At 40.6% G+C, this 11,439-nt stretch overlaps 2 protein-coding genes across 2 annotated transcripts in view; one reads left to right on the forward strand and one right to left on the reverse strand.

Moving 5' to 3' along the window:
* The window catches only part of LOC115630998 (homeobox protein 2), a 126,881-nt gene extending 118,117 nt beyond the window's left edge, over positions 1–8,764 (reverse strand). Inside the window, exon 1 of the mRNA XM_030527591.1 lies at positions 7,529–8,764. Within this exon, the coding sequence (XP_030383451.1) occupies positions 7,529–8,680 (1,152 nt within the window). The 5' untranslated portion in view covers positions 8,681–8,764. The remainder of the gene's footprint in view (positions 1–7,528) is intronic.
* A 1,614-nt stretch (positions 8,765–10,378) lies between these two features.
* On the forward strand, positions 10,379–11,418 carry LOC115631064 (NADH dehydrogenase [ubiquinone] 1 beta subcomplex subunit 10). Its single transcript, XM_030527703.1, has 4 exons — positions 10,379–10,430; positions 10,531–10,631; positions 10,838–11,113; positions 11,175–11,418. Exons 2-4 carry the CDS (start codon positions 10,550–10,552, stop codon positions 11,306–11,308), a joined length of 492 nt encoding a protein of 163 aa, XP_030383563.1. The 5' UTR covers positions 10,379–10,430; positions 10,531–10,549; the 3' UTR covers positions 11,309–11,418.
* Positions 11,419–11,439: the final 21 nt, after the last annotated feature.

Raw genomic sequence — 11,439 nt, forward strand, 5'->3', positions numbered from 1 at the left:
TAACAATTCTGAATGATGTCATCAAATATGTTAATATTACAAAATGGTTTAAAATTGCAAAAACGTTAGAACCGATGTCAGATAAATGTTACCACGCAAGATAGCTTATAAGATAGGGGCTCCGTTAAGTGGCATCTCTCATCAGATGTGCAGCAATAAATGGACACTTGAAGAGGAACCTTCGTCTTTACTTAACGAGGGATATAACAACAATTCTCAAGAAACTTTGCGAGGATATATCCCTCGCAATATATCGCAATTTTAAAGACTTTAATTAATTGCGTTAAGTGCCCATTGTCCAGCAGCCGTTTGGGGGCAAACTGACTGAACTGAATGATCGGCTGGCTTGGTTCGACTGCACTGAGCCTGACTGGGCGCTGACGGAAATGTTGGCCAGCAAGAACATGGGAAACGACACTAGGAAATCGCTTGTAAACACAAGTCGCTCAGTTATGTTTCCATTGGCTTGTTTAGTTTGCATTTGGAAATCTTTTGAAACGCATTCTGTCTGATACCAGATACTATCACTAGTGACAATATCCAACAAGTGCCACAGCACTTGGCAACATTTTAATCGAAATAGTCGCGTCGGGCAAATTTTGTCACGTCTCTGTGTGGGCTGTCGAGTTCTGATTGCAATTATGGCCAAAGATATGGCCAAAAGGTGCAGATAAACCGACGACACATAGACGACGAAAGAGAGCCACCTGCTGATAAGATAAGTCTCTGACTCTCCTACACACACGCGCTCCCTATCTCTCTCTCTCTCTCTCTCTCTCTCTCATTTTGCCTCATTTGCGGTACACATGTAATACACGGCTGGCACTTCACACATTCATTATCAGCATTGACAATAAACAATTGATTACACAGCAGCGACAATAACAAGAATACAATATTAATAAATAATATTTAGAATTTTTATTATCATACAAAGCAAAAACAACAAGAAGAAGAAGAAGAAGAAAAGCAACAACAACAAATCGAGGTCGTTGGTTGCGGCGAATTTACAAAAACATTTACATAATAATTTTCACCTCGACAAAATGTTTCGGAACACGTTTTGGTTGTTTAAATATTTTCACTAATTTGTGTGTTAAGTGTAAATGAATAAATTTCTCAAGTCAATTGGTTACTGGTTTTAACTTGATGCGCAAAAAATTATATACATATACTTGTATGTATATATATATATAGCAAACATTTAAACGCTTTGTTTTTTCATTAAAATAAACATGAAAATTATTTTTAAGTAACTGAGTATTTTAAATACTAAATACTCGGGGAGAAGTGAGCGGAGTGGCCCACCAACGGGCCATGTTGCAGATGCAACTGCCACAGCAGAAGAATAAAGAGAAGGACGACAAAAAAAGAAAGAAAGAAAGAATAACAACATCATCAAACAGCCTATTTAGATGTAAGACTCGCGATAGACAACGACGACAATCTCAACAGACGATGTTCTTTGGCCGACAGTCAGGCGACAGTGCACCTGTTCGAACAAAAACAACAACAGCAACAATAACAAGCAACACATGCGACTAGTCCAAGCTAAGAGCCGCACCTCAAGAAGAAGGGAGAAAGGCAGCAACAACAACAAGAACTAATGTATAATCAGACCCAGATGTCCTGTTCTTTCAGGCTTGTGATCTAAGGATCTAAGCCATTGTCTTATTTTTCAAAGCATAATAATATTTATTACAGCACAAGTCTATCGGAGTTATATAATAAAATTAATCGATGGAATGAATGGGTATTCGATTAAATACTAGAAGAATATAATTCCAATCGAGCTTTCTTTTCATAATATAGTAGTTCGCCAAATCTATAGACTTTAGAAAAGAAACAAAAGCAACTACAAGATTTTAATATTCTTCTCTAGAAAATAAACAATGTTTTTGCAAGAAAATACTTGGGGTATTCTACCTCGACTTCATCGCAGTAGAGTGCTATAATTTTGTGACCCATTTGTAAAAACACTGCATTCACCGCCTCAGACAGACCTCAGCGTGTGTCTAAAAACTGAAATAGATAATTTTTTGTGCTTGCCTGTAGATTTAATAAAAACATAAAAAAAAACAACAGCGCACGGCATGCAGCGCCGATAGACAAGAAAAGAGTAGAAGAAATGGGCAGAAGGTAGGAGGAGTGTAGAAGTGGAAGAGTTGAGCAAAGACATCACATGACCAGCGCCTGATGTTGTTTTTGTAGTTGCTGCGACGCAGTTGAAACTGGACTGAAGGCATGACTAGATGGCAAGAGTTGAATGAGATTGTTGCTAAGATTTGCTGAGATTGTCGGGTTGAACGAGACACCTGCTGGCAAATGCTTATCAGGCGCCTATCCAAGAGATCGCATATAAAAGCAAATGATTGCTGATGATGAGGCATTGCTATACTATGTTGCATAATGCCTATAGTAACGATAATTAGTAGAAAAAATCATTAAAAGTACATAATTATCAAGAATAAATAATTAATAGGAATTAAACGGAGCTTGTTAGGTTCCGAATGTACAATTTACAGAAAATGTTCACTATTAAATGGGACGGTGTGTTCCTCTCACATTTTTGTAACTTTATTGGCATAGTTTGATTGAAACAAAAAATGGACCAATATTGTCTCCTACATGCTGCCTTATATGGAAGAAGTAATGCCGTTTCTGTGACCCGAAACATAGGAGCAAAAAGGCTCACAAATTGTTGAAGAAAAAATCTTTTGCTTTTATCTAGTGGCCTTCTCAGTCATTAGACCTGTAGATGTTTTTCTTCAAAAGCCCTGCAACAATAATGAGCTTGGCGTTGTAATTAAGGTGTCCTGGGGAAACTTAGGTTCAAAGGATATGCAACAAAATACTTGTATTCGAATTGTTAGATACTTAACAAATATTACACTTCTCTCATATAATAATAAGCTTTTTCACCGCAGCTGTAGTTGAAATAGTATGGAATCATTTTTAACAAAAACCATTTAGCTAAGCTAATAAAAATTATGTAATTTATATTAACAAAAAGGATTATTATTTAATAATAAGAATACCAATATATTGATCACATTGTATAACTATTTAGTATTAAAACAATCACTTCAAAATGAATAATAATTATATGCTTTTATGTATGAATAATTACAAAAATAAATACAATTTATATCAATAATAAAATTCACCATAAAATATACATATTATTAATATTCTTGTTATTATAATACGTACTATTTTATGTCTGTATGTAAGTATTTGAATCAAATGTGATACCACAGCTTCATAAAAAAAAACAGCCCTAGCCTTGGATTATTTAAGCTTATCAGCACCACAAAATGCTCTTTGCTTGCTTCCCATTTGATTAGAATACATTTTTCATAATTGTTATTGTTAAATACGTACATACATACGTACATACATACGTACGTATGTTTGTATGTATGTATGTATGTGTGTCGAAAACGTGGTCAAACAAATACATGTGCACACGTATACATATACATACCTATACCTATAGGTGATGTTATCAGCAATATTGTTGCTTGATTTGAATATAACCAGAAAAACACGACGATCACACAAAAGAGTTTAAAACCACAGATTAGCATAAAATTTCAAATTTTACGACTGCGTTAACTTTGATAAGCCAGAAACAAAAACAAATACAAAAACCAACAAAAACAGCAGCCATGCTGAGACAGACATTTAAAAACCTGTTGAAATATTTGCCACACTCGTAAAAATCCAAAAACACTAATTTTTTTGCGAATCAAAGTTCTTAATGAGTTCCAAATTAAGAAAAATCTCGCTCGTTATGTAAGGCGAAAGCTTCAAAATAAATTGAATGAGTGATTGGCAGTCTGTCGTGCAAAGGGCGGTATTTTTGGCAATCCCAGAAACAACAATAACAACAACAGCAGAAAAGCGCTTAAAACAACATCGCATTGCACTGCTTTGCACTGTGAAGAGCAGCAGCCAACAACAACAAAATAAATAAATAAATAAATAAAAGGCTGCAACAAAATTCAACGTACTTGGGTGTCTTTGTCGCTCCCGTTTGTGTATGTGTGTGTGAGTGTATGTTTGTCTCTTTGAGCTGACATCGCAGCTGACGCAAGGCAGCATCGTCAACGTCTGTGCTCTCGTCTACCACCGTTCATTGGCATTTTTCAAGCAAGTTTGTTGTTTGCATGCTGTGTCCGCTTATGTGCTTAACTGTGTGTATGTGTGTGTGTGTGTGTGTGTGTGATTTTGCCGTTCTGCTTCTTTTCGTTATTATTATTTTATAAAATGTTCTTTTTTGCGCAACAAACGCTGCAAGCGGCTTTGTTTTGTGCACTCTCCTGCGACTGCGCGGCGACGCGTCGACGCAACTGAGCGGCCCCGACAGCGACGCCCATAGCAAGACAAGGTATGGCCCGAAGAGGGGAGCGCCCAACGAGAGGCAACGGCAGAGGTAACAATAACAGCAGCCACGGCCAAAGTACAATGGACAAACCGACAGACAAACAGACGGACATACAAACAAACACACATTTAAACCGGTTTGCGATTTATTTTTGCTCTGCCGCTGCTTCACTCGACGTCGACGACAACGTCGCCGCCAAAGCTTGCTCGCAGTTGCCGCTGCTCATTATCATTATTTGTTGAATATACATATAACTTTGAGGAGCGCTTGGTGCGAAATTCATAGCAAAAAATCGAAAATGACGCCGCAGGCGCTGCCAAAATGGACAGCAAATGGCAAACAAAAGCAACAACAACAGCAACAGTACCAACAACAATTACACCCAAAACTAATTTAGAAGCGTTGAAAACATATTTCCGATACGAGGGCAGATCAGAGAGTGCCGCTCTCTAATTTCAAATTCCACACCAATTACAGTAGTAACTGTATTCTGCGATATCAAAAACAACAGATAACGAAATGATGAAAATTTTTGGTATAGCTAAAAAAAAAAAACGAAAAAGGATTTACTTTTTTAGTGCGAATGTATGGACACAAAATAGGAGGTAAGGCATGCTCCACAAAGTATTATATATATGTACATACATACATACATACATATGTACATATGTATGTATATCGAAATGAGCTCGCTTCTACGCTAGACTCGGGTCACTGAGAGACCGACCAGGAAGGCATAATTTGTGTTTTTTCTCTTTCTATCGCTATTAGTGATGTTATACTTGAAACTTTTAACCAACTAGATTTTAAACAAAACGGGCCTGCACGATTCTAGCATTCAATTTTATTCATATTCATAATTCATATTTTATTTTAAAAACTTACTAAACTCATGAAGCACCCTCGCTAAGATCTTTGAGCGAGGAGTGACAAACTTAAAGAGAGCAACAATGTTTGTCCAAGACGTCACGACGCAGCAAAGCGGACTGCGATGACAGCAGCGGCAGAATCGGCGGCGACTGCAGCAAATAGACAAGTTGTCGTCTTGGCCGAAATACAGACACTCACAAACACTGCACAGTGGTGCCAACCACATATGTACGTATTAACTTGGTTTTTAAAATTCCAATCGAACAAAAAACGCTTCACTGCTGTGACCAGAGCAGACGTGCTGGCTGCATTTTGCCGGCGCAGCACGCAATGGGCAGTTGTTAAGCAAACAAAACGGAAAATATTTATTGTTTTAAGCCAGCGAACGCTGTTTAAGCACAAATTAAGTAGTTTATATAAATAAATATGAGCTGCCGCTGCAGCAAACAAAAAACAATGTTTTTTGCAATAGTTTTTTCCCCACCTTTTTTTTTGTGGCCCTTCACAGTGCAACTGCAGCGCTTTTAACAGTGAACGCAAAAAATTAACCGACAGTGATCGACGCGAAGAAGAAGTGAGAGAGAATGAAAAGCAGCGAGAGCGGGAACTCAAGAAGCTGCTGAGATACGAGCAACGACGACTCAGCGGCGCTTCAATGCAAATAATTTAAACGACGCCATCATCATCGGATGCAACAACAATGCGCATAATTACATTTGAATTTAAATTTAGAAAACAATTATTATAATATTTCCATTTTCGTCGCTCTTTGCCTCTCTGCCACTGTCGCTGTCGCTGTCCACCGCTGCTGTTGCTGTTGCTGTTGCTGTGCGACAACGATGCCATCGCACGTTTTACGACTTTGGGGGCAATTGGGGCGGCGCTCTGGACGACGACAACGACTGATTGACTGCGGCAATCAAAACGCGCACAACGGGGAGCGCTTTACTTTGGCTACTGACAGCGCCAACGTCGACGCCAGCGTCGCCGCTAACTTAAGTAAATTTATATTTATATTTGTCTGCCTTGCCTTTTTGTATAACTTTTTATTAGTTTTTAACGTGCGGCAGTCACGCCGAGCGACAAAAAGTCATAAAATAAAAAATATTCAACGGCAAACAGAATTGAAGCAGAGAATGTCAATGCGATGCGCCAAATAAGGCACCGCCCCCAGCCACCCCAGCCGTATATGTGGGCGCACTGCTGCGGCGCGGCTACTGCAGTACCCAAAGGTGTGAAAAAGCCGCCGGCGCCAGCTTCGCCACTGCTGCTGCTGCAGCTGCTGCTGCTGCTGCTTCTACTACAGGTTGTCGGTGAGAGGTCGCGAGGCGTAAATACACGCAACCACATCATAATTAAAGTCTCGTTTACACGGCCAGTTTCGGTCACGTAAAACATTTTATCACTAATCTTTCAAAATGTGGCAACGGTATTGAAGTTTATTGGCGACAAAGGCTCCTTCCATACCATTGGTATGCACTTAATTATTCTAGAACTGACGTTGTTCGATTACAGCTTTCAAAAAGGAGTGCTTCAAATTTTAAACAACAATTTAGGTAGTAGAAATATACTTATTTTTCCTTTTTTGAAAATAACAAAAGAGGTTGTTCTAGCTCTTGTACATGGCTATTGTCAAACTTATCAATAATATATATACATATATACTTATAGGGAAATCTCTCGCCTCCTTCTGGGCTACAGACATTCACACTAAACTGGTATACACCTATTTCTGTTTTTACACGGTCTTTATAACACGGTTTGAAAATTAAAAATTTCATATATATTTCTCTAGATATAAGGAACCAATCACCATATGATCAGGTACCCTTTTATTCGGATACAGGGTATAATGAGATCCCAAATTCCCAAGCTTAAAAGTAATGAAATATTATAAATTTTTCAAATTTCAGAATAATGTTCAGTTTGACTCTGCACTGTAGTATGACTTATATCTGGATACCATTTAATTTAATTCAATTTCATTTAATTAGAAACTGAATAAGTGTAAGGACGTCTCCATCTGTGGAATTTTTGACAATTATGAATTTTTCAGTTTGAATTGCAATTTTAAACATGGAAGGAATATGTAATGTGATATCTTTTAAAAACTCTTAAAAAATAAGGAAATGTCAACAAGTTGGAATCAAGAATTTTTACGTTTATTTGCGAAATTGAAATTTTAAACTTATTGTTAACTCTCTTCTTCTAACGTACAGGAATTCTCCAAATATTGGAGTTTTGATTAATAATTGATCCACTACATACCTTTCGCTTCTTTTGATCCAGTTGCGCCTTGTGCGTCTCCTTTAATTCGACCTCCTTGAGCTGATCCAATATGCGTTGATATTTCTCCCGATTCTCGACATCGAGCGCCACATGGAGATAGTCGTGCCAATTGCGGGAATCAAAGCCCCAATGGCAGGTGCGATTCTCGAACTTGCGATGCACATGCCCCACGAACTTCTGGGGCGAGAACCAACCGTCACACTCGAGGCACTTGATGCACGTCGGCTTCTGATACGAATACATATCCGGAGTGCAGATACCCTCACATTTTCCAAAGCATTTGTGGTAGACGTGGAAGGAGAGGGCGCCCTTTGCCAAATTCTCGACGGGTATATAGCTATTCCGATCTGAACGATGCAGCAGTGCTGCACACAAGCGCTCCGCATCGGTGCGTGTAATCAGACCACTCGCCTTCACATCCGAGGGCAGTATTTTGGCGGCCTTGAACTCCACCAGCTGATCGGGCGTACATTGGGAGCAGTAGATGCCCAACTCATCAAAGATCCGATTGATTTGCTCCAATGAGAAATCGTTGAGCACATTGTTGAGGAATTGTGGCAGACACAGACGCATCTCGCCACCCAGCGAGAAGCAGCCAATGGTTTTGCCCTCCAGACGCGTCTCGTAGAGCTCCCCAGAACCGGAATCGGCCACTGAGAGTATGGGCTGTGACAATTCCGGCGGTGGGGGCGGATAAATTTGTGGTGGTGGTGCTGGCGGCGGTGCCACACCTGGTGCGGCACTTGAACCAACCCCTGTGGCAACCACAACTGATGGATTGGACTGCTGCACTGCAGCATTCTGTGTATCTAGCATATCATGCGGTTCGGGTGAGCTTAAGATCTCCTTTTTGATTAGCGCCACAGCCGGTGGCACCACCTGACCCTGTCCCTGCCCCTGCCCTTGAATCTTGCCATTGGTTAGCGAAGTTTGGGCGACCGCGACTAAATCACTAATGCCATTGCCAGCAATGGTGGCATCCAATGGACAATTCACGCCCGAAGCTGCTGCTGCTGCCGCCGCTGCCGCTGCCACGGCCAGCGTATGTCCTGGACCCTGCAGACTTTTTGGGGCACTGTTCTGGTACTTCTTCAGCACGCTCGTTATAGTGGGCGTCACGTATTCGGTCATTTTACACGCGCAAGGACGCGGGCACGTACTTTTTGTTGTTGCTGGGCAAGCTTATTATTATTATAATTATTATTATTTGTATAACAATGTTATGTGCTATTATCGTTGGTGTTGCAATTGTAGTGCTGTTTTCTATTTTTATATTTCTTATAAATCACGGCAGCGCCCACGACGACAGAAATTCACGAGAGCAGCACAACATTTTGCTCCCTAATTATTATTTGGGTATTTATTTGTATGTATTTTTGTTAACAATTTGGCACTTTGTACAAAAAACGCATAATTCATTCTTCATTTTTATTTCGGTTGCGCCTTGCCGACGGCATTTTGACGCCGCAACCGTCGCTGCTGCTGCTTCTACTTCTGCCGCTGCCTCTGCCGACGCCGCTGAGAGCGTGAGAGCTTTTGTGGCGCGTGTTTTTCTCTGCCGCTGTCGACTGCAACGCAATCGCAGGACTGACAATATTTTTTAAAGATTTCTGTCCAGTTACTTTAAATTTGCAATTTAATTTGTGCCATAAATTAATTTTCCACTTATTTACTTCACTTATATTATTCACGCAATACAATTTCTTAATTTGAATTTCGTATGCGCTTAACTTTTATCTATGCGCTGCAAAAATACACAAACGCGAACACACACATACGCACACACTGGCTGCCGAAGAGTGAAGAAGCGCGCACGGAGGGACGAAACGAAGGCCGGTAGACGACGACCAGCCAGCCAGACGTACACACAGACACACACACACACTCGCACACAAACTCAAACGCACACGCACGCAGACAGAGAGACGGCGTCAACAGTAAAAACGTAAACGCTGCCAGACAATTCTTATTGGATTGCCGACGCTTTGCTGCTGCTCCGCTACTGAGACTGAGGCTGCGACTGCGACAGCGGCTGCCGATTTGCCGCCGCTTGTTAGTGTGTTGTTGTCGTTATTGCTGATGTTTTCTTGTTGTTGTTGTTTTTGTGCACTATTTATAAACTTCTAAAAATGCTTGCAAATATTTTTGCATTCTTAACGATTGCTTTGTCGTTATTAAATATTTATTTAAATTATAGCTCTTTGCTTAACCACACACACACTGACACACGCGGCACTGCGAGCATTTTTTATATTATTTCTTTTAGGTGCTTCCCTACTTATTGTGTGAAAATTGGCGATGCCGACGCGTAACAGCTTTACGTTCTCACAGGAGGTTCAACCGCGGACTGACAACAGCAGATTGGAAATTGAAATGGCAAGGGGGCCGTACACATCGAACATGTTCCGGCTCCCGCGTTGGAACAATACAACGTGTTCGATTGTGTTGGCAATACAACTTGTTGTTGCAAACATTACAGCATAAGCTTTTGCATTTGCGGGACAAGGACAAACAATTGCGCGCTTCTTCTGAGTGGTGAGTTCAACCAGCTGGTGTGGGGTATTTAATGTTGCAAAAAACATATCTGCTGTGGGTAAGAAGAGTACAGCATCTTGGCGGCAAACTGCCGATTCATTTGAATTGCTGATGGCGAAATGCAAATAAGTAATATTTTTGTCTTACTTAAAATATCACAATTATCTAATAAACAAGGGCTATTTGGTAATCTGTAAAAAGACAACGACGCCAAAGAAAGTATGTATTGAGTACTCGATAATCAGTTTGGTGCTGCTATCGACAGTGCGATATACAAATTGGTGTCATCGCTAGTACAGCTGTTTTGTTGTTTCTATTTCTTCGATAGGATTGGTTTCCAAACTAGGTACGAAACTAAAGGAAAACTACATTACTTAGCCAAATTAAACTCAAACTATAGGGTTCTTAACGTAGTTAAGGTTGTTCTTTACTTTGTACAATTACAGTTCGTGAAAGCGTTTGAAAATGCCGGAGCCGCGCAGCCCTATGCAGAGCTTCGCACAGTCAGTGCAGAATACCATTGATGGCCCCATTACGTGGTTCCGAGGTAAGATTTGCCACCAGTGGATAAGTCCGCGCTGCACGAATGCGATGAGTGTCAAGTGCTAATTAAAAGTTATGCTCCTGGCAAAGCAAAAACTTGGAAATGCTTCTTACATTACATAATGACATAACCTCAACCGAGGCGGCTGCTTCTGTTTTTGTTTACACCCGCACGCAGTTTATAGACAAGTTATATTGTTTGCATTGCAGAGACGATTGTCGAGCCAAATCAACAGAAATACAATTGGTATCATCAGCGCTATCGTCGCGTGCCAACCATCGATCAATGTTACACAGACGATGCCGTTTGCCGCTTCGAGGCCGATCAGCAATTCAGACGCGATCGTATGGTGGACAACGAGATTGTGAACATCTTGCGTCAACGTTTCGAGGATTGCATGCTCTACGAGGCACCCGATCACATTGCCAAGTGCACGCCGCTACTGGAGACATACGAGAAGGCCTCAGAGAACTGGTTCGTTAAGTGTAAGTGGAGCTCCAAAATGCAAAAAATGTATTTCGCTAAGCTTTCCCACTCGCCTTGCAGATGGTGATTTGGGCGGCTATGCCAATGCCAAAACGTGCTATATGAAGCAAAAGCATCGTTTGATTTGGGAACGTCGCCATGGCCCAGTCGGCAGCGGCATGAAGAGTGAGGATACTGTTGGCAGCAATCACTAAAGCATCGTATTGTTCCCGGCTGAGTTAAATTTCCGCAAAACTTGTTTCTTGAACGTGCTTCAGCAAAACAAAACAAATATACATGATCCAATCGAAGAATACCAGCTAAATAGCATGTCACCAATTCATAG

This window comes from Scaptodrosophila lebanonensis, unplaced genomic scaffold, assembly GCF_003285725.1.
Source record: "Scaptodrosophila lebanonensis strain 11010-0011.00,11010-0021.00 unplaced genomic scaffold, SlebRS2 tig00001412-arrow-pilon, whole genome shotgun sequence".
NCBI classification, from domain to species: Eukaryota; Metazoa; Arthropoda; class Insecta; order Diptera; family Drosophilidae; genus Scaptodrosophila; species Scaptodrosophila lebanonensis.

Coding starts and splice junctions, on each gene's coding strand:
- LOC115631064 (XM_030527703.1), top strand. CDS start 10,550: ATGCCGGAGCCGCGCAGCCCTATGCAGAGCTTCGCACAGTCAGTGCAG. Junction 10,632..10,837: donor CCCCATTACGTGGTTCCGAG/GTAAGATTTGCC, acceptor TTTGCATTGCAG/AGACGATTGTCGAGCCAAAT. Junction 11,114..11,174: donor AGAGAACTGGTTCGTTAAGT/GTAAGTGGAGCT, acceptor CTCGCCTTGCAG/ATGGTGATTTGGGCGGCTAT.